General features: G+C 41.5%; 1 protein-coding gene across 1 annotated transcript in view; it reads right to left on the reverse strand.

The window, feature by feature from the left end:
- Positions 1-12,203: 12,203 nt before the first annotated feature.
- The window catches only part of Oxct1 (3-oxoacid CoA-transferase 1), a 111,916-nt gene continuing 100,668 nt past the window's right edge, over positions 12,204-23,451 (reverse strand). Inside the window, exons 16-17 of the mRNA XM_057789948.1 lie at positions 18,357-18,458; positions 12,204-13,920 (exon numbers count right to left, since the gene is read on the reverse strand). Of these exons, the coding sequence (XP_057645931.1) occupies positions 13,879-13,920; positions 18,357-18,458 (144 nt within the window). The 3' untranslated portion in view covers positions 12,204-13,878. The remainder of the gene's footprint in view (positions 13,921-18,356; positions 18,459-23,451) is intronic.

Below are 23,451 nucleotides of genomic sequence, written 5' to 3' on the forward strand. Positions count from 1 at the left end.
TTACTGTCGCAGAGTTACTGTGACAGTAGAAGGAACAGTGGTTGCCAAGGGTAAGCAGAGAGGAAGAGGGATAAATCTATAGAACACAGATGTTTTAGAGAAGAGAAACTGTTCTGTGGTACTACCATTGTGGTTATGTGACATTAGTAAAATAAAAAAATAAAGTCCATGAAAAACTAAAATGTGTTAGGGCTGGAGAGATGGCTCAGCAGTTAAGAGCACTTATTACTCTTCCAGACAACCCAGATCTGGTTCCCAGTACCCACGTGATATCTCACAGCCATTCATAGCTCCAGGTCCAGAGGTCAGAAGCCCTCTTCTGACTTGTGAGGCACACACATGGTACACATCTATACACATGGACAAAGCATCCATCAAGTAAAATAACTAAAGATAAAAACTAAATGCAGGTTTTTCTTAAAGTTACCATACTGGTGCTCAGTTGCATAGTTGACTGAGGCAGTAGGAAGCATTCAATTGTCATACAATGTCATTAGCAGAACTGATCACACATACTCAGAAAGTGTCTTTCAGAGGGACAGTGCATTTTACTTTCATATTCAGGAATGGTTTCATAATTGTTCACTGTTTGGTTTTCAGTGAACTATTAAAATGCTCCTCCTGGCTTAATTCTGAAATGATATAAATTACCACAATTAATTTCCAACTTGATCACTGCCCCAGTTATATCTCATAAGAAAGAAGCCACTGTAAAAGATTTCAAGAAAGGAATTTCTCCTCACATCCTATCCATTCTCTCTACCAAGCTATTTTTTCACTACTAGTGAAAAGTAATATTATGTGTTTCCTTCAGTCTCGTGAGCACCTTATCTTAACTTTATTTGTGGTTGCATTCATGCCATCTCCTGGAAAGTTTTCTCAATCAGACTTCTATATGAACATAGATTAGTTTAAGATTAGATCATTGTGGATGGAGGTGGGTGGTCCTTGGACCTCCCACAGGGCAGGGAACCCTGATTGCTCTTTGGACTGACAAGGGAGGAAGACTTGATTGGGGGAGGGGGAGGGAAATGGGAGGCGGTGGCAGGGAAGAGGCAGAAATCTTTAAGAAATAAATAAATAAATAAATTTAAAAAAAAAGAATAGATCATTGTGAATGACAGAAGAGTGTTACTCAATAATTAAAGGGAAACGTTACACTCGGCAGAGGGAAGTGTAGATCTCTACAGCACTGCAGTCATCACTACTGTAGCACAGGAAACAGGTGGGATTTAAATCAACAGGGATGCTCTCCAGATAAAATGAACAGAGCTCTTATGTTACCCGCCAGTCAGAAGGTAAGTTCCCTGCTATCTCAGTATCTCCACACCAAGCAGAGCATAATGCATTCTTCTGGAAGACTTACTTAGAATGTCCCAGTCAATTGCAGTGGTAAAATAACAAATACCTTTTCTTCTGCAAGGAGCTAAAGCAATGTTTTCTGGTTTGGGTTTTGTGTGTTTATGTGTGTTGTGTTTTTTGTTATCATTTCAACCCATTTGATCATTTACTCTTTATCTTTCTGGATGAAATAGAGAAACACAGCCCCAGTTTTCTGTACCAGGTTCTTTCGATTATCTGAACATTTCAGTGATTGAGAATGCCAGTGACTATACTTAGGACCCAGGAATGCATAAAGAAGGAAGCTGCACTATTATTTGTGGCAGGGAGGTCTCCACTATTGTTAAGAAAATTAATAGCTTGTAGTGATTTTCAACCTCCTTAACACTGTGACCCCTTAATACAAAATTCCTCATGTTGTGGTGACCCCCAACTATTTATTTATTTATTTATTTATTTATTTATTTTTACTTCTATAACTATCATTTTGCCACTGTTATTAACTATAATGTAAATATCTGATTTGCAGGATCTCTGGTATATAAATGACTCCTTGGGGATCAAGACCCACAGGTCAAGAACTGCTGACTTAGAGGCTATTGAAAGTAGACTGTCTCCATTGTCTGCTTTGAACCCTACCTCACAAGTGCCTAGCTTTGGATTTAAAATACATATTAAAAGATGGAGGTTATCAGGGACTTGTTGAATACCATTAACGGAAAGCTCCTTTTTCCTGGTCAAAAGGATAAAATTTAAATTTTGGCTCTTGTGCTGACTGGAGTCATGACATTCTGTTGTTCCCTAGAGATTATAATAGTAGATGCTATTGTCTCCTTCTTTAAGAATTAATTCAGCTGTGTAGTTGGAGTTCATTTCTCAGCTGCACAGACCCGAATAATCACACAGAAACTATGTTAATTACACCACTGTTTGAACAACAGCTCAGGCATATTTCTAGCTAGCTCTTATATCTCAAATTAACAAAAAAATGTTATTTTGTATTTTACCAAGAGACTTGTGATTTGTTACCTCTTGCTTCTTGGGAAGGTACATGGTATCTCCTTGACTCAGTCTACTAGATCTCTATATGTCTTCCAGCCTGACTTTGCTCTGCCAAGCCATTGGCGAAAACAACTTTATTCATAAACCAATAAAAGCAACACATATATAGAAGAACATCCCACATCAAAGCTGGACCTGCCAATCACCTGGCAAAGAGACACTCATCCACAAAAGCAGATTCACCTGAAAACATGCTAAGGCAATAGAAGGGTAATTATCCCACTGATGAAGCAACACAGTGCATATCCCCAAAGGTCCACCCCAATGTAGCTGCTGACAGTGCTTCCAGCATGATGCACTCCTGAGCCCGCCTGCTTTTCTGAGTTCTAACTAAAAAATATAACTTTTCCTTTTCCTTCTTTCTGTCTTATTTTTGGATACTGGCCAAAAGCTTAAATAAGCTTTTCCCGACACTCTGGAATATGTCATTCTTTTTCTGTAGCTCCTCTCGCATCTACCATGCAGCTGCTTGCTACCCTCCACTGCTGAACATGCTGGCTTTCTTTGGACCCTAACTCAAAAAGCATGATTCTCTCCCTCTCTCTCTCCCTTTTTCCCTCCCTTCCTCCCTCCCTCTTCTTCATCTCCCTCTGCTTGACAGCTGCCAAGATCACAGCTTGCAGATTTTCCTTCAAACTCTTATAAAATAGTCCTCAAGCTTCTTTTGGGGTTTTGAAATTATTTTATTAATGAAACTAAAAACCCTAAATGGGGTGCTAGGGAAATGGCTTGGGGCTTAATATATGCTGCCCTCTCAGAAGACTAGAATTTAGTTTCTGGAACTCCATAAAGTGGCTCAAAACCTGTAAGTCTAGCTTTAGGGGATCCAACACCATGGTTCTGCCTCTGGCTCAAAACCTGTAAGTCTAGCTTTAGGGGATCCAACACCATGGTTCTGCCTCTGCAGGTGCATGCACATACACACATGCACGCACACACATGCACACACACACACTTACCCAGGCACACACAGAGACACATAAATAAATAACAGTATACATCTTAAAGATAAAATAAGCCCCAAAGGAGCCTAAATTTTCCTGGTAACACTGTGCATGCATACTTTCTTTGGTCCAGCTCAGCAGCTCCCTGACACCAAGGATCAAGTTTTGCCCACTCGTTAGTTGATTTAAGTTCGATTCTTAGCACAGTGCCTACTAGATTTTCTGAATACCCAAATTTTTACCAGGCTATCTCTTTAGTTTTTGATCTCTGAACATATAGAAACCTGAAGACATTGGTAGGTGTGGTCTTTCTTAATAGTCTTCTAATAGCATATTGTTTCAAAGAGAAAGAGCTTATGGGTATTGTTTCATGTACCCAATGATCTAACATTTTAAAAAAAATTAAATACTACAAATCTGGAAATTCATACATAAAATTCCTTTGAAAAATAAAAGACATGACAACATTGTACCATACAGTCTGTCTATCTGATGCTTTAGCCGGCTTAGTTAAAGGGTTCAGCTTTCCCCAAGTTTTATATTCCCTATTGTGCCCCTTTACTTTACCACGTTTCTTCCAGTTTCTTAAACTCTCTGAATCTTAAAAACATTTGATTTTGTGGTTTCATGTATTTTCCATGAAACATAATACACTTCCTATTTAATAAGTATAGAAATTCTTTTTAAATGTGCATCTATTGTCAAATGCCTTAAGTCTTCTATTGCTGTGATAAAACACCATAGCCAAAATAGCTTAGGGAGAAAATGGTTTATTTAAATTTACAGCTATGCCTCAGGTCCCAGTCCATCATGAAGGGAGGTCAGAGCAGTAAGTCAAGAACCTGGGGGTGGGAACTAAAGCAGAGACTGTGGAGGAGTGCTACTCACTGACTTGCTTCTCGTAGCTTATTCAGCCAGCTTTCTTATATCATCTAGGACCACCCACCCAGGAATAACATCTCCCCAGTGAGCTTTACCCAGTCAATTAGCAATCACAAAGACGCAGCATAGATTTCGCTTCAGGTAAATCCTATGGAGATATTTTCCTCAGTTGAGAGACCCTCTTCCCCAGAAGCTCTAGCCTGCATCAAGTTGATATAAAAATAGCCCTCACATCAAGTTTCCATTAAGTATTAGAACTTAAAAATGAAAGTTAAATATAGTGATAGCCGTAATATACAAGCCATTATATTCTACCTTTGAATTATTGCACACCACCAACGCACAGATATCTCTTATATCTCAATGATGAGGGTATATGTATGCATGTCATTGAACAACTCATTTTGAAATAGCACAATAATCAAAGAGCTTGAGAAATTACAAATATTTTAAAGTAAATAAAATTGAAAGTACCCTTATCAAAACTTGTGTGGAATAATGAAAGCAGTGCTTAGAGGGACATTTAGTTTTGAATAAATATGCTAGAAAATAAGAGAGACCTAAAATCAGTTGCCAAAACTTCCCCCTTTAATAAATTACTAAATCAACCACAAATGAAACCCAAAGTAAACTGAGAAGAAATAAAAATTTCAACAGAAATCAAATAAATAAGAAATCAGCTGGGCGGCCAGGCAGCAGCACCCTCTCCTGCCACCCAACCCCCACTACAACAGCAACCACCGGGCTCATGGGCCCTGCTTGCACCAGGAGGAACAGTGACCACAGGACCCGCTGGCCACACCTACACCTGGAAGGTCAGGGACCACTGGTGCCACAGGCCCCAACTGCACCCAGAAAAAGAGGCCCCAACTACATGTAGAGGAAGAGTAACCACCAGAGCAAAGACCCACCTGTGCTGATTGGAGGAAGAGATGTGTAGGTGGCAGTGTAGGATTGAGTTCAACAACATAAGGAGCAATGAAGCAGCACCAGAAACTAGTGGTTCTACAACAGCAAGGCCTGAACATCCCAACGCAGATGAAGCAGAAGAAAAATAAATAAATAACTTTATAAAAATAACTTTATAATGATGATAGAGGCCCTTCAAGAGAAAGTGGAAAATTCCCTTAAAGAAATGGAGGAAAAGAAAAAAAATTGAAAGAAAGAAAGAAATCCCTTAAAGAAAGCCAAGAAAACCTAGATAAAACAATCAAATAAGTGAAGAAAACAGCCCAAGACATGAAAATTCAAATAGAGACAATAAAGAAAACATAGACAGGATTCTTCCTTCAAGGTTGCCTCTAGTTTCCAGTGTTCCTCTTCCAAACTCAAAAGACGGCATAAGGTTTTCTAAAGTTACGCGAGCTCTTGTCGCTTTATGTTTACTTTCATACAGTTTTGTTATCAGAAATCTTATTAATTGGCAATGCATCAAAGGAGATGCTATTGGACACCAACCTCAAGAGTATCCTTATTGTGCTACTTTTCTGCTTGAAATATTGAAGCTCAATTGTGTGCTTCCTGATCGTCTCAATTGGTAAGACCAGGGAGGAGACTGTATCTAGTTTTTCTAGTAGCTTCCTCTGTCCAGTTTTAACTATACCACCATTACTAGAGGCAGCAAATCCCTTGCTTGCTTTTCAAAAGTACATATTCTCATTTTACCTTTAAAAGAGCTATGGTCTGCTTTATGAAAGTGGATGGCGAGACAGGGTTTCTCTGTGGCTTTGGAGCCTGTCCTGGAACTATGGCTACATTTTTAAATCCACAGGTGTTCTTAGTGAAAAAAGAAGACGAATAGATGACCTTGAGGATTTATATTATTCTCTCTCTCTCCCCCCTCCCTCCCTCTCTCTCTTTCTCTCTCCCTCACCCCCTCTCTCACACACACAGGTATTTTATTCCAAATACTGTACCTGAACAATCGCAATCACAAGGTGAAATTTCAAAGACAAAGGTAAAACAAAGATGGAAATGCAGAGGCCCTAAAAATAACACAAAAGGAAAACACACAGACACACAAGACACAGACACACACAAGAAAAACAAACAATTCCTTCCCCCTTTCCCCTGATTTCCAATATAAAGGGATATCTTTAAATCTCTGGCTACTGTGTGTCATGGATGTAAGATAAAATACCTGTGTGTGTGAGCTGGTTCTGTTTTGCTGGTGGCATTCTCATCGCTGCATTTCCTGAGTCACCAGACTATTTCAATTGACCCCTTCAGAACAGATTGTATCTACACGATCTCCGTCAATAATAAAACATCTATAATCAAATGGCTACAATAGGCACTGAATCGTGTGCTCCCCTATTCCGGACCGGGATCATTTTACTCCACATGCTTTCAATAGCCTTATGATTTCTCTGAAACTCTGAAGTTTAAATTTTCTAAAATCAAGCACATGGATGTTTGATTTTTGCTCTCCACCCATTTCTTCTCATGGGTTGCCATTGTGGCAAAGTTCCTTTTGTGACTTTGAATGAATCATAAGTCACAAATTACTTGATCTCCTTATTGTTTTCTGGGTTTCTGTCTATTGAGTCACTTTCTTGCTTTTTAAATATGCTTACAATTTTGTTTTAAAAAAAGCCGTGATATATTTAACGATGTGATGACATGCATATAAAATGCAATTTCAAGCCTGCTCAAATAATGTTTTATTGTGTTCATACTTTCCCTTCATAAAATAGGAAAATTCAATTCTCACATGTCATTGTTTGACTGAGTTATTTCTCTCCACTAGAAGCTTAACCTCTTAAAGGTGAAACCATATGCACTTTTTACTACAGTAACTGTAGCATATTACACAATGCTGGCTAATAAGGTACCTATGTCATTAGCAATTTGTTACTTTTTAGACTCAAATTTATCCTTCCTTGCCTGGTCTAAGAAAACTAAGACTGGTACAACAAAAAGATTTTTATAACCTTGTGGTAGTTTGTTCATCCTTGCTGGAGGTGCTGGAGGACACTATGGAGAAAGAGATGTGTCTCTGGTATGATCCTTCTGCCAACATCCTGAAGCTCAGTTTCTCCACCATCCAGCTTCTGAAACATGCCAGTTCCCAGCAAACACAGCATGATGGGCTTTTCCAGGTCCTGGCTCCTGCAATATGTGGTAGACAAGGAGGTCCAGCACCCAGAAGATTCCTCTATGAGTCTTTCAGCATCTACACGGTGTAGATGCATGAAAGCAGTATTTTTATTCAAATTATTTTTAAATCTGCTGTTACTCAGAACAACCTTAGAGGACTAATTCCAATTCATTAATTCCCCACATTTAACATATCTGAAAACAAGATGAATCACACAACTGCTGGCATCCTATAGCTGAGGGCTCTCGGCTCCGTGCTGCCCCGTAGCTTCAGAGGAGAAACTGAGACAGGCTTCCAAGCCCACCAATATGACCTTGTCCTTTATAAATACAACTCTTTGGTAATGAAGAAAGCCCTCGATTTCAAATGTACAGACCTTTAGACAGGCCATTTCCTTGGGCCATTAACTGCCTGGGTTTCTTTCTATCAGTCACACCAAACATCCATCAATGACCCTTTTGTCAGTGGGGAGGGAACACGTGGTAAATCTGTCTGGGAATGGCAAGAAATTTAAAACTTCTTACTACTCTCACAATATAATTTCTCACTGATAAGAGGGTAGACAAAAGTATGATGTGTTTTACAATCTGCAATGCCTTACCTTCCAAGAAATGTGAGAGCAACGCTTAAAGCTTCTCATTTATATGTACTTGGCTGAGCATCCCATCACCCAGCGTCTTGGGTTGCTATGCTCCTACCTTCATTCCACACAATCTTTCTCTCTTGGTGGAAGGAATGATTGACCTCGTTAGGTCAACCTCTCTGAGCGACAGTGACACTGTGAGCCTTCTCTCAGGGGATTCATCTGAATCAGTCTGATGTACATTGCAAACATGAGAAATGGACAGCAGCTGGAAAGTGGAATTTCAGAATGGCTTTAGCCTGTCAATGCTTCCTGCTATGGTCCTGTGAGCTTTCTTACCTCTGGTTGTCTAACCAAAGCCTTTCAAGTGAGTAGATGTGGGTGATTAGGGATCACCCGCAGACACATTTTCCTGATGGGGCCATTAGCGGTTTTGTTTTAAGAACTATCTATCCATTTTCGCATAAACTAGGTTATGCACAAGAGTAGTATGGAACAGAGGGAACAAAATCAAAATATTTGCCCCATTGGGTTTAAAGGGTGTGGACTTTATTTTATGGCTTAACCAGAGAGCAACAAATCTAGTTCTATTCAGGGAATTTAATTTGCATCTCATTAACTACCTTAGCAAAATTCAACATTAGCCTAGAAAGGCTCATTTGATTAACGAACTAGTGGCCATTACTTCTCACAGGCTAATCAAGTTAATTTTAGTGGCAGTAATAATGTCTCCCTGGAAAGTTACTGTGAAAACCGAATAAGCTACCTCACATATTCTGGGTGATTTGCAAATTATACAATGCTTAAACAAATATAGACATTTCAAGACTGTTTATTGCTGTGTGACAGCCTCTAGGTTCCGTTTTTCTCATAGATATTCCTAAGAGACGTTACATCACTATTTAACCAAGGGGAATCTAAGCCTGACTTACTGTTGACCATGTTTCCAACTGGTAGGTTAATTCTGTAAATATATTTAGAAAACTTGTAGTGGTGTTTCATTTGTATTTTAATAAATAAAGCTTGCCTGAAGATCAGAGAGTAAAATAGCTGCCTTGGTCAGCCTTACAGACCAGGCAGTGGTGACACACACCTTTAATCCCAGTAGCCACACTAGTTTGCCATTGATACCAGGTGGTGCATGCCTTTAATCCCAGGGGTGAACACCTTTAATCCCAGCCTCTGAGAGGATGATGATTACTAAACAGGAGGAGACAGCTCTCAGTCACAGTCTCATTCTGAGATCCCTGGAGGCAGGATTGCCATTCCAGACTGAGGCTGAGGTAGGAGACAGTGGCTGGCTGCTTTGCTTTTTGGTTCTTCAGGGTGAATCCCCAATTTCTCTCTCTGAAGTTTTTAATAATTGTGCCTCAAAAACTATCACAGGCCAGCGATGGACAGCCATGGAATTGTTAAACAGGTATACACATTGAGAGCACAGTGGTGTGTGTGTGTGTGTGTGTGTGTGTGTGTGTGCGCACACGTTTTTTGGCAGATCTGCTTGAGAACCAACACAACTCTTTACTCTTGCCCATATCGTGTGCAGAAGTTGTGAGTTGGAGCCCATATCTGGAGAGGGTATAAAGGCCTTCCAGTTCCAGGCAATCAAAGTGGGAGATGCTATTTCCGCTCCTGCTAAACCAAAAGCAAGGCTCTGAGGGAAGCAGGGTTTATATGTGAGTTTCTGCAGTCACTTTCCTCCTGAGCTGAATAGCGGGCAACAAATGGAACACAGCACTGCAGATCAGTGAGCCAGACACAGAACGGGCTACATGGGCACCAGGATCCCACGGTTCTGACAGCTGGGATATTGCAAGTCAAGCTACAGAACAGCCAGGATACCGTAGTCTGAGGTCCCTTCCAAGAGGGCTGTCTTAGGGTTTCTGTTGCTGTGAAGAGACACCATGACCATGGAAATTCCTATAAAGGGAAAGATTTAATTTTGGTGGCTCGCTTATTATAGTTCAGAGGTTCAGTCTATTATCACCATGGCAGGGAGCATGGCTACCTGCAGACAGACACGGTGCTGGTGAAATAGCTGGGGGTCCTACATCTCACCGGCAACAGGACACTGGGTGGTATGTTGAACATAGGAAACCCCAAAGCCTTCCCCCACAGTGACACATGTGCTCCAACAAGACCATTGGTTTTTCGAGACAGGGTTTCTCTGTGGCTTTGGAGCCTGTCCTGGAACTAGCTCTGTAGACCAGGCTGGTCTCGAACTCACAGAGATCCGCCTGCCTCTGCCTCCCGAGTGCTGGGATTAAAGGCGTGCGCCACCATCGCCCGGCCAACAAGGCCATCCTTAACTCCAACAAAGCCACCCCTTCTAATAGTGCCACTCCCTTTGAGCTTATAGGGGCCAATTACATCCAAACTACCATAAGGGTGCTCCACTTAAGATCACAGTGACCATAATCAAGCCTTTTTAGCCATCACAATGAAACGTGATTGTGCAAAGGACTTCATCTGTCCAGTTAGTTATTCAGAGATCTCAAAGAAGCTGGGCTATTCGCAAAATATCTCTGGAAGATTCCATAGGTAGACACGTCTAACTTTTAGATGGAAGAGACTTCAAGCATGCCACACATCCCTGAAGATATTACCTCTATTGGTGTTTATGCTTATCCTGATGTTGGTATTAATATGGCCTCCAACAGACAGGCATGGTAGACAGTGAAATCTCAGAATACGGCCAATCAATTCCATACCAAGCTAATATGGCATGGTGTTTTTGAAAGGACCATAAGAATTTTTTGAAGTCAAATATATTAATTTCATCTTATGGAACCACCATGGAAAACAGAATAATCTCATTTTAAAGATAGATGATAACAAAAGTAAGCTTAAGAAATGTCAGAACATAGCTTATAAAAAAAGTAATATCAGTCCCAAAGAAACCCATCCACTGATTAAACCCTTGCTTAATTGTCACTGGTATATAACATACCTTTAGAGTGCACAACCGTAAGAGGAAAGTCAACGTAAACCTATTACCCACTGCTAGTACCCACTACTGTGCTTATGTGTTCTCTGGACTCAGGGCACAGCCTGTTGAGCTCACTCTATGCAAGCCTGTAAGACTCCAGGTCCCACACAGAACTCAAGACCACAAAAGCTGAATTAATATACATTGTGGTGGCAAGTGGCAAACAAAACGGAAGACTGGGAAGCTGGTTTATGGGTCAGCTGGAGGGAAACTGGCTCAGGTACAACCTGAACTCAGGGCCAGAGGATAACCAGAAAGTTCCCTCCACAGTTCCTGAGTGTCAGCTTCTTCCTTTGCAATGACAAAGAGCAGGTGTGTGTGTGCAGGTATGTGTGCATATGTGTGTGTTTAGGGGAGGACCTCATGCTAAAGCCACATCAGATTCTTCTGGATTCTGGGAAGAAGAGGAAAAAAACTCTTTTCTCCCTCACTGTGTTTGAACATGGGAGAAATAATCTGATAGCCTATATCACGTGACAATTCCTGGACACAGAGTAGACAGAGGAGAGCTATCAAGAAGGATATCTTAGAAACATGTCCCCTTGCTGGGCAATGGTGGCACACACCTTTAATCCCAGCACTCAGGAGGCAGAGGCAGGCGGATCTCTGTGAGTTCAAGGCCAGCCTGGTCTAACAGAGCGAGTTCCAGGAAAGCCGGCATTACACAGAGAAATCCTGTCTTGAAAAAAAAAAAGAAATAAGAAACCTGTCTCTGGTTCCAGGACTCTGGTCATGAAGAAAAGACTGTTAGTGGAGAAGCAATAGATACTGGACAGACTACAAGAAGACATTTAAAACTGCAATAAAACTCAACATGCTACTTGATTAATGGAAATGTACCATAAAGAAAAATGTCAGATAAAGCAAAAAATTTACATATGAAGTCTTGACAATCAATTTTCACAGATATGATTGGCTGTGATGGGGAGCAAGGTACAGCAGAATTCATTTACGTAATGTTTCTTTTGTTCTTCCTAGAATCTAAATTTATCTATTTGGTATAGCAAAAAGAAAAGTTAATGCCAGGCATGGTGGTACATGCCTTTAATCCCACCAGCACTTAGGAAACAGAGGCTAGCAGAACTCCATGAGTTCAGGCCAGCCTGTCTACATAGTGAGTTCCAGGACAGCTGGGACTGCATAGAGACCTCCTATCAATACCTCCTGTTCCCTGAAAAAAGAAACAATAATGACTTGATTGCTGACCTAATGTGTGGTCATTCTAACAGCCGTTGTTGTGTTTCCCCATGTGGAACCACACCATTTCCAAGTGAGAAAAGAGAACAACACATTTATCTCTGTCAATCTGTAATTTTTATTGTAATACTTAACAGGTTTTTAAAAATATGGCACTCTTTGAACAAGACTCTTGAGCCATCTATTCAGGCATGGACAATGCTGGAAGCATTCTTAGAAGCCCCTTGTCTTAAAGTAACAGACTGGAATGATAAGCAAGTGCATCTGAAGACATATCCATATCAACAATAATATTTTCAAATGTTTCCTCTACCATAGGCATATTTACTCTCATGGACCTTGTGCCTTCTGAGACAGGTTCTTCTTATCAGTGCTGGCAGCGGATGCCTTCAACCATGGAGCCAGTCAGAAAGGCAGCACTGCATAGGGAGTACTATGGGAGGGGGAAGCCTGTCTTCCCCTTCACATACTGTACAGGTTAGCTGTGGCTATACTTGAGAAGTGAGTTTCAATGACACCCATCACCTAAAGCATGCATACATCCCTATCATTAGTGGCAGAAGAACGGTATATTCCAATGTGCAGACACCAGCTGTCCAGCCTGGCTTCAGTGCCTAGGCTTTCACACATCTGATCCTGAGGGAGCTTCTGAATTGACGCTACCTGGTAACTGTCTGGGACTGAGGCTACTTTGGAAGGAGCATCCCTTATAATCCCAAGTCACTCTGTTCATTCCCCAACACAAAGATTTGCTAACAACTCAGATCTGTGACCCTCCCACCTTTTCCCCTACACAGATAAGGCTAAAGTAATAGTACTCTGCTAAGTGAATTCGCTCAAGCAGATGAAATATCACTTTTTTTTCTGTAGAAAAAAAGGGCATTCACTGTTTATGATCTTTGCTAAGCAGAATGGAGAGCCTACTAGAAAAATATCTTGGAAGATCATTTTTGTAAACACTGCTGCTATTTTGATTTAGGACTCATGATAAATTGCCCACAGGTTTTTTTTTTTTTTTTTTTTTTGGCTTAGGAGATGTTGTATAAGTAAACACTGAGCCTCAATAACAGAAATAAAGTCTTCTGAATACAAAGTATAGCACAGTATCTGAAAATAGGCAAGTATGTCAGGAGGTTTCTAGTTCTCTTCCTGTAGTTAGCCTCAGCTGTTAGTGCATATAGGTAGATGGTTAGTTGTTTAAAGGCAACATCTGGTGGGATGCCAGCCCTGGTAGATCTATGCCTTGTTCTTTCCTCTGCTTACTTTCCCCAGAGACATTCCTGTTTGCCTTTTTGGATATCTATCTGGCTATAGGAAGTGTGGAGGGAAGGAGGATATTTTAAAGAGGCAAGCAAAATCACCAAATCAGAGCTTTCTTTCAATACAAGAGGAAAGCAAAAGATATATAGTCACCCAAAAAGTATTCTGCCTAAGCCACAAATTCACATGAAAACTTTTTCTCAGGACTGCTATGTCACGGTTTAGTATATACAGCATAAAAGATGAACATCCATTCAATGTGAGCACCAATGGCAAAGACAACCTTCTTAGTACTATGAAAGAAGACCACAGTGAAATGTTTCCCTAATTGTTTTTTGTGGAAACATTAGAACACACTCAAGGGAACAGTCTACAGCTGCACGCACCCAGAAATACTAGAAGAAAACTAGTCGAAACTTCTTGTTAAATATATAATTTTGATTACTGACATCCTTTTAATTAAATCCTATGTGTTCAAGAGGAAATCTTAGCATCCTGGGACAAACGTCCTCTCCACATTTCAAGTTGAGATCTGCTGCATTGGCATGAGTTTTGGTGACACCTGGTGAAAGAGAGAAAGAAAAGATCAAAGTTTACTCTACCACAGGATGTTCAAGTACGGTTCCAGTTTATTTTTAATTTAATTTTTTTAAATTAAGAAATAAAGACTGAAGGAAATAGTAAGTTTCAAACGTGGTCAACAGATACAGAGTAAGGAAATCCTACTTTATATAACTCAGATGTTCATCAGCAAAGAAATAAGAAATAACTAACCAATTTAACTTAACATGCACTGCAAATGACATTGCAGAGATAGCGGACTTTAAGGTGGCAGGAAATCACTCCCCCTCCCCACTTTGGCCCATGAAGCGCACAATGACTAATACAAGTATGGACACAATGAAAAGCAATAGTGCAGGAGGTCAAGTCAGTTACACTCCCACACGGTTGGGAGAGGGACTCATGAAGCTACACACCTAGCCGAACAACTACTGGCAACTAACGGCTGTGAGAGAAAGGGGAGTCATTTTTCTTTGGAAGTGTGGCCCTTGGTGAGTAGCCCAAGTAAATTATTATTTGGTAAATATTTGGGATGAGCCTTCTTTCAAACTGTGAGCACAAGGAGAGAGAAGTGAACAAGACTCCTTGGTTGTGAAAATATTGGGTCATGATGTCACAAAGTAGGTACTCAGATGGCCAATACACAAACAATTCTGTAAGCCAGTGATTGTAAGAGAAATGCAAAGGAAAGCCCTGAGAACTGGTGGTTAGAAGCCAAAGTGGTGCAGCTATTGTGGAAGGGCATGGGAGTTCCTCACAGAATTAAAAATGGAGTTTGCATATGGCCCAGTCACCCTACTTCTGGGGTTAGGTCCAAAATATTTCAGAACAGGATGTCAAAGAAATACTTTATACTAGGGTCTGTAACAGCAATATTCACAGTGCCGAAGAGGTAGAGGTCACCCAAATGTCCAAGCATGGATGAATACTATAATGCCCTAAAGAAACTGGAGGTGATAAAAAGATAGAAGGCTATCTTATGCTCATGGATTGGAAGAACAAATATAGTTAAAATGTATACACTATTCAATGTAATCTATAGATCTAATGTGATTCTTTATTTTTAAAAATGTGCATGAGTGTTTTCCCTGCATGCATATATGTGCATCATGTGTGTGTGATGCTTGTGGAGGCCAGAAGAGGACACTGGATCCTCTGGAACTGGAGTTACAGACACTGGAGAGCCACCATGTATGTGGGTATAAAACTGAAGCTAGGTCCTACTCAAGAGCAGCAAGCGTTTTTAACCACCGAGCCATCTCTAGCTATGGAGTTCTTATTCAAAATACCAGTCACCTTCTTCATAGAACCAGAAGCAATACTGTAATTTAAATGGAACCACAAAAATACTTGAATAATCAAGGGCATTTTGAGCTACAAGGGCAAAATAGGAAGCATTACAATATTTGAGTTAAAATATACTGCGAATCTATGAAAACTGAAATAGCGTGGTGATTTTATGTACTGTAAATCTATGGCAACTGAAACAGCATGGTGTTTTTATGAAGACAGACATAGACCTGGGGGAAAGGATAAAGGCCAGTCATCTAAAGTCACTTGTTTCTGACAAACGCACTAACAATGCTGCAAGACTGAAAACACCGAGGAAAGACTAGGTTTCTTATACATGGTACTGTGAGGCCTGGATGTCCATGGGAAAAACTGGATCGGACCCCCTCTTCCCCATCTGTCAATCACAAAGTACAAGACTCTGAAACTATAAAATTACCAGAAGAAAACAAAAAAGAAGCTTCAGAGTAGAGGAACAAGCAGAGAGAGAACAATGCACAAGGGACAAGCCTCCAACGCATGCCCTCACAAAGGATCGACAATTAACACACCCATGACAAAAAGTCAATATCCAGAATTCATATGGAATCATATATGGAATCCAAACAACTCAACAGCAAAAACATTTCTCAATACAGTTAAAAGTGGGCAACATGGCTGGGTGTAGGGAATACCACATCTTCAATCCTAGCATTCAGGAAGCAGAAGCAGGTAGATCGCTGAATTCGAGGCCAGCCAGGTCTACAGAGTGAGTTTTAGGCCAGCCAGGGCTACACAGAGAAACCCTGTCTCAAAACAAACACACATACAAACAAACAAAAAAGTGGACAATATATCTAAATAGACATAAAAGCAAAATATACAAAAAGCCAACAGGTTATATACAAAATTATTAATCATTAAAAAAAAATCAATGTCACGATGAGATGCTAGTTCAACCCAGTTAGATTAGCTATTATCAAAGAAACAGAGATATTATTGCTCTTGGTCTTTCTGCTAAGACCAAGTGTAAAATCACAAAGGAGCAAGTGCTGGCAAGGATAAGGCAGGGACATTTGATAGAAACAGAATAGCAAAGTCATTGTACATCTTATACTGAACAACAGTATAAGATTTTCTCAGAAATTAAAAATGGAATCAGCATACGATCTAGCAATCTAACTACAAGGATGATAAGACCATTACAGCAATGATACAACTACATTCCCTATTCATAAGGGCCAAGAAAGAGAAGCAATCTGTTTGCTTACCACCTAATGAACTGATATAGAAAATGGTATTCATGCATGACAGAATACTATTAATAAAAAAATGAATGACTGAATTTTGTGGCAACACCCATGAAACTGGAAGTCAATGTTTTAAATGAAATAAGCAAGGCAGCACATTAAAATGAGTATTGCATGATCTCACTTGCATGTAGAATAGAGAAAGTAGGAAGTCACAGAAGGTCCCAGTAGAATGGTGGCTCCCAGAGGTTGGGAGGAGAAGGGAGAGAGGGATGAGCTAGAGTGACTGCTGAGTACCGAGTTATTGTTAGAACATGTGATATGCTGCTGTGCACTGGCGTGACTACCTGTATTTATAACAGCAGTATGCACATATGTACTGACACTGGTGGAAAGGATTTTAAATGTTTCCATCACAAAGAAATACTTGAGGATAGGAATGTTGATCCTGACTTGTATACAATGCATACACAAGTTAAAACATCAAAATATACCTCTTAAATGAATTTCCATATCAGTGTAGTGATAGTAAAAGGAAGGGATGATACAGAAATACAAGAAGGACCATGGGGACATTTTCAAACCTACGAACATAGGACAACTAGCAAGGTAGTACACTCACCCGCCCCCCATGTGAGTATATAACAAAAACAGCCAATTTCTTTCTGAATCACCCACATGAAGGACAAATAGCTAGATAATGAGGGTCTTGTGCTGTGTATTCATTTGCAGCAGAAACTGAAATTTCTGCAGATCTCTGAAGGTGTTACCTGACAGAGGGTTCCTATTCCACACGGAGGGAAAACAAAACAAGAAGAAAGAACGGCTGATCAAGCACTGTTTGCTTGTTTCACTGGAGTACGAAATCCTAAAGAGTTCAAGTAGAAACAAATCCCCTTCCTTCCCCCGAGGTGACGAGAAAGCTAATTAAAATTTGCTTTTCAAGCAAGGTATTGCTGGGAGACTGCTTTTTTTCCAAAGGGAAATTCAGAAAAGGTTAGTAAACAAAAGACCACGGTACAGTAGCAGGAGTGGTTACTATGTACACAATGAATTATACAACAAAGGCCTTTCAAGGAAATTTGCTATGCACTTGTAGGTACAAACAAACCTGTGTGCACTGGAAGTTAAATATGAAATCTATGAACACCGTGTCAAACAATGTTTGTTAAATGCATTTTTCTAACTTTATCTCATTATATTTCACTATAATTAGTAAATGGGTTCTGTCACTTATTATTTTAGAGACATATATATTCCATTTACCTTGGTTAACTTTAAGTTAATTGCATCTATCTGTCAACCCCAACAGGAAGGTGACTGAAGATTTATAATAAGCACCTCTACACACACACACACACAATAAATAAATAAATACAATTTTAAAGTATAAATAAATAAGTGTAACAACAAAAATTTTAATAGAAATCCTTCCTTTAGATTTCCTGGGTTTCTCACTCCTGAGTTTTCTGTACACTATTATTTTCCTGCACTTGTTACATTATAATACGGCGGATGGGCGTAAAGACGCAGAGGTGACGCAAGGGAAATGCCCTCGTCAGGTGGGTGTAAGAGTGAGCAAGTATTACTTTTCCACAAGGGGCTCACATCATGATTAGCCCAACATGACAAAGAACAGATGATTCCCAGAACTTCACGCAGGGCAGATGATGGGGAGCTTGTCCTCTGTCCCCGGTAGCTCCTGGTGTGTCCTCCTGCTCCCACCCCACACCCGGCAGCCCTGGCCTAACTCACACACTGACTATTCCAGCAGCTCTCACAGGAGGCCCCATTTCCTACTCCTGCTCAGATCAGCCCCTTAGATGCTCAGAAACGGATGGTTTGTGTCCCATAACCATTTCTTCACGTAGGCTGTGATCCAGCGCAAAAGGCTGGCGCCGTTCACGGAAACACTTACTGCGAAGTCACAGCCGGTGCTCTTCTTTATGTCGTCGACAGTCAGGCCTTCCCAGAGCTCAATCAATGTCAGCCCGTTCTTCTTGTCCACGTCAAACACAGCCTGTGGAAGTCAAGAAAATGACAATGACCACTTTCGTCATGAAAACTGTCACACAAAGATAGAGGGGCATTCAAGTTCCTAGAAGAGAGATAAATCCATGACCAAAGACTGAAAACCAACAATGAAAAAAATGTCCACTATAACTATTATAAATAATGCCAGATCCTTAACCAGTCACTATTTGGTGACTACATTGGCATCTTCTAGCATTGTAATAAGTTTTGAGTTTTGTTTTTTTAAGCTGTCTTCCATTTGTTAGCTCTAACGCATTGACCAGAGAGGTGACCAACAATCTGAAGAGGGAAAGGAATGAACAGAGTGGGAATGAGGCAGGGTAGAGCTGGAAAGAGAAAGGATAAGGATGTTGGGAAAATGCTGCTTCGTAAACGATTGCAGGAGACAAAAGGAGACACCGTAGTGCCCAAGAGTAATTATATACTAAAAGCTTCCCTGGCCCTGAAAGGCCAGCCAGCCTAACTAAGTAGCTGTTCAAATTCTTTCTGGTAAAGCTCTTCAACCTTTAAATTCCCAAGGAAACACATGGGACCCCAAAGGAGGGCATGAGAACCCACAGCCTTTTGGTGAGGAGTTCTAATGGCCGTGGTAGTGTCTAAGGCAGACAGGAATGCCGACCTCCGCCTGAACAATCCATCTCCAACATCACAGCCATTGTACCAGCTCGTGATGGTACCACCATTGCATCACCTGACTTGGGAAAGAACTACAAAGCCTTCAACACAGCTTTCTACTTGAGACTTCTTCAGAAATCTTCTGAGATGGTTTCTGGGCCATCTCATTCTAGGGTATTTACTTCTTGGGGAAGATTATGTGCTGGTAATAACAAAACAAAACAAAACAAAAAAAACAAACAAAAAACAAACAACAAAAAAAACAAGCTTTAACTATGAGACCCAGATGCTCCTCCGGGGCTTCAAACCCTGCTCTACAAGGTCTCTGTGCGGCAACATGGCTTCCTCTGTGAGCTCTCATAGGGAGTTTCCTTTCTCAGACTTAAAGGTTATGTTTCCCAGGTTTTCTTCCATGGACTTAAATTTATCTATTATTTGTAGTCTTCTGTCTTTACATTCAAACACCTTTGATGTCAAACCCTAAACTGTCATGCTTAAATACAGCGCAAGCGAGAAGGCAACACGCAGGGGGAAGAACACTGGCTTTTGAGCTGGCTTGTCACACACACAGCTCAAAACCTCGCAGCTAAGTGGTCTGGGGGAACTTGTCTTTACAACTGTGATCAGAGAGCACACAAAAGCCTCCCTAAGGGAAGTAGACAAGATTCCAGGGCAAAAACTGGGAACTTGCGGGTGAGGTGGCATGGGGCAAAGGGGAAATGGGATGAGAAATAAGAGAAGGGGAGGATGGGAGGAGCTCGGGGGATTGGGATGGTTGGGATATAGGAAGGATGGATACGGGAGCAGCGAAGTATATATCCTATCTAAGGGAGCCATCTTAGGGTTGGCAAGAGACTTGACTCTTGAGGGGTTCGCAGGTGTCCAGGAATATGTCCCCAGCTGGTACCTTGGGCAACTAAGGAGAGGGAACCTGAAATGACCCTATCCTATACTGATGAATATCTTGCATATCACCTTAGAACCTTCATCTGGCGATGGATCGAGGTAGAGACAGAGTCTCAATTTGGAGCAACGGTCTGAGCTCTTAAGGTCCAAATGAGGAGCAGAAGGAGGGAGAACATGAGCAAAAAATCAGGACCACGAGGGATGCACCCACTCACTGTGACAGTGGAACTGATTTATTGGGAGCCCACCAAGGCCGCTGGTCTGGGACTGAATAAGCATGGGTTGATTCCGGACTCTCTGAGCATGGCGGTCAATGAAGACTGATGAGAAGCCAAGGACAATGGCACTAGGTTTCGATCCTAATACATGAACTGGCTTTGTGGGAGCTTAGCCTGTTTGGACGCTCACCTTTCTGGACGTAGATAGAAGGACCTTGGTCTTCCCGCAGGGCAGGGAATTTGGACTGCTCTTCAGTATCGAGAGGGAGGGGGAATGGAGTGGGGGGAGGAGAAGAGGAGTGGGGATAGCGGGAGGGAAGTGGGGGGAGGGCAATATTTGGGAGGAGGGGAGGGAAATGGGAAACGGGGAGCAGGTGGAAATTTTAATTAAAAAAGAATTAAAAAAAAAAAAGCCTCCCTAAGGCTGTGGTACGGGACACATATAGGAAGATAATACATTCTCTGCAACATGTCTGGGCCACAGTATAGGTGTGGTATTATTCCTTAGCAGAGTGCCTAAGCCAACGCAAAGGCCTAAGATAATTACTGTCTCCAGTCGGTTTATACTTTCCCTCCAGGGAGAACAGCACAGGACAAGGGATGCTTACTTTCCTTGTTTGTTTGACAACATGGCTGATTCTACTGAAACGATGATTTAAGAGGAATTAGGTTTCATTTGGTAGTCTAAGGCGCAAACAAAAGTTTGATACAAATGGAGAGGAAAATCTAAAAGTTAAATTGTTAACGGCTAATCAAAAATGATACTGAAACTACCTTGTCTTACAGGTAAGTAATTTAATTACTTTATTACCGCCATAAAGGCTACATTATGGATCCGATAGTTAATTACAGCCAGGTGCTGATGGGGAAGCTAACTTTTATAACCTAATCCATACACCAGGAAACAATTATAATTGCTTTCAAAGGGCAACCTAATGGAATTTTCCTCAGTGCTGATTATGGAATTCTGGTTCCTTAACTGCCATTGCCTTTAATAGCACTGCACCCTCACCTACTCATCCAGCAGTATCCATGGAGCACTGCACCCTCACCTACCCATCCAGTAGCATCTATGGAACACTGCACCCTCACCTACTCACCCAGGAGTATCCATAGAGCACTGCACCCTCATCCACTCATCCACAGCATCTATGGAGCACTGCACCCTCACCTACCCATCCAGCAGCATCTATGGAACACTGCACCCTCACCTACTCATCCAGCAGTATCCATGGAGCACTGCACCCTCACCTACCCATCCAGCAGCATCTATGGAGCACTGCATCCCCATCCACACATCCAGCAGTGTCTATGGAGCACTGCACCCTTATCCACTCACCCAGCAGTGTCTATGGAGCACTGCACCCTCATCCACTCACCCAGCAGTGTCTATGGAGCACTGCACCCTCATCCACTCACCCAGCAGTGTCTATGGAGCACTGCACCCTCATCCACTCATCCAGCGGCATCTATGGAGCACTGCATCCCCATCCACACATCCAGCAGTGTCTATGGAGCACTGCATCCTCATCCACTCATCCAGCATCCACAAAGGAGCACCTGCTCTGCATGACTCACAGAGGTAAACATTCAGCTTGAGATGCCCAAAGATTCAGATTAGCTGCCTTGACTTTCCTTTCCGACAGCGTCACCTGCAGTTCATGCTGATTGCGGTCACATGCTTACACCAGTAGTGACTGCTCTTTTGAACTCAGATCTCCCTTTGTCTTTTTTAAAATCCCCGGAACATAAAATTGAAGGTGTCAAACTAAACCTCTTTCTTTCCTGCCCCCTACTCTTCTTCCTTTCTTGATTTTTGCCGGGACACAGCAGCTCAGACATTCTCTCTTGTTAGAAAATGCAGGCCTCACCTTCCTCACTAGCTGTGCTCCACTCATCAAACCAGGTGAGTCCAATCTCCTAAATCTCTTTAGAATAGCTCTCTGGGTTGTGATTTGGGACCTTTCGTGTTTCTTACCTAGACCATTGGTGGACCCTTTCAATTAGATTTCTCTTCCTCTTTGTTTATTAAAAAAAAACCCAAAGTTATAGTGCTCTGACTAATGCAAATGCAAAATAGTTTCCTAATTAATGAAAAGATCGCTGAAGGGTTCCCCATCCCTCTCCTAATAAGAAGCCCATTTTTAGGAGAGCATTCACATCCCTCCTTGAGCTGACCCCTCACTGGATTTTCTGTTGTATTTAGAATACAGCTACCCTCTTGTGCTAAGCAAACAGGAAGCAGTGGATGTATGGATGTATGGATGTATGTATGTATGGATGGATGGATGAAACATTGCAGGGAGGGGTGGAGCATGTGTAGTCCCAGAAGCTTGTGGTCCAGGGAGAATGCAACAAAGTTCCTAGAATTTTAATATTGCTGAGGCAGGAGAGTCTTAAGTCAGAAAGACGTAACTATAAAAGGTGTGACTTGGGAAATGCATTGTATGATGCCACCCAATAGTAGTCCTTGGTACTCCTACCGGGCTACCACATGGGTTCCCAGCATGGCATCTGGTATATATAAATCACACATTGTGATTTCTATGGAGTCTGTTATTCTGACTGCTGGAGATGCTGGATGCCTGCTGTCTAATGCTATGGAATGTATCTTTCAATGAATGATGATAACCTCCTCCTTCTTTTTGTAAGTCATTGTTAGAAACAGTCTGGTTCAGAGAAGGTTTTCCAAAGAATAGTTTATCAAATGAATGAAACAACAAGAACAGAAAAAGTAAGTATAAAAGAGGCTCGAAATGGCATTAAGCTTTAGCACCCATGAAAGTTATATTAGGGAAATGCAAGTATCAGATGGAAAGCGCTCGAGTGAATGGTGGGGACAGTGGACCACTATGAGGATGCTATTGCTGTGCACTAAGAGGTTGAGAAGCCCCTTTGTGATACAGGTGGAAACTGTAGCTAGGCTTCCAGGATGGGGGAAATAGAAGAGAGCAGAAGGAGGAGTAGGAGGCTCTGTAGGGAGAAGACCTGGAAGGCCAAGGGCAGGGCAGCAGGGAGAAGATTTACTAGGGAAGAAGGAGGGGCATCCAATTGGGGACCAGTACTGGAAGATCCCTGGTTAGCATTACCACTGTATTAAAGAAATCGGGATTGAGGATGACTCCATCTTAACTGCAAAGCAATGGCTTTTCTCAACAGGCCCTGTCCATAGTTTAGAGAGATTCAGGAATAACAAGGACTTTGATGCACTTGCTCTCCATACAGCACATTTATGGAATT

The sequence above is a fragment of the Chionomys nivalis genome, chromosome 15, assembly GCF_950005125.1.
Source record: "Chionomys nivalis chromosome 15, mChiNiv1.1, whole genome shotgun sequence".
NCBI classification, from domain to species: domain Eukaryota; kingdom Metazoa; phylum Chordata; class Mammalia; order Rodentia; family Cricetidae; genus Chionomys; species Chionomys nivalis.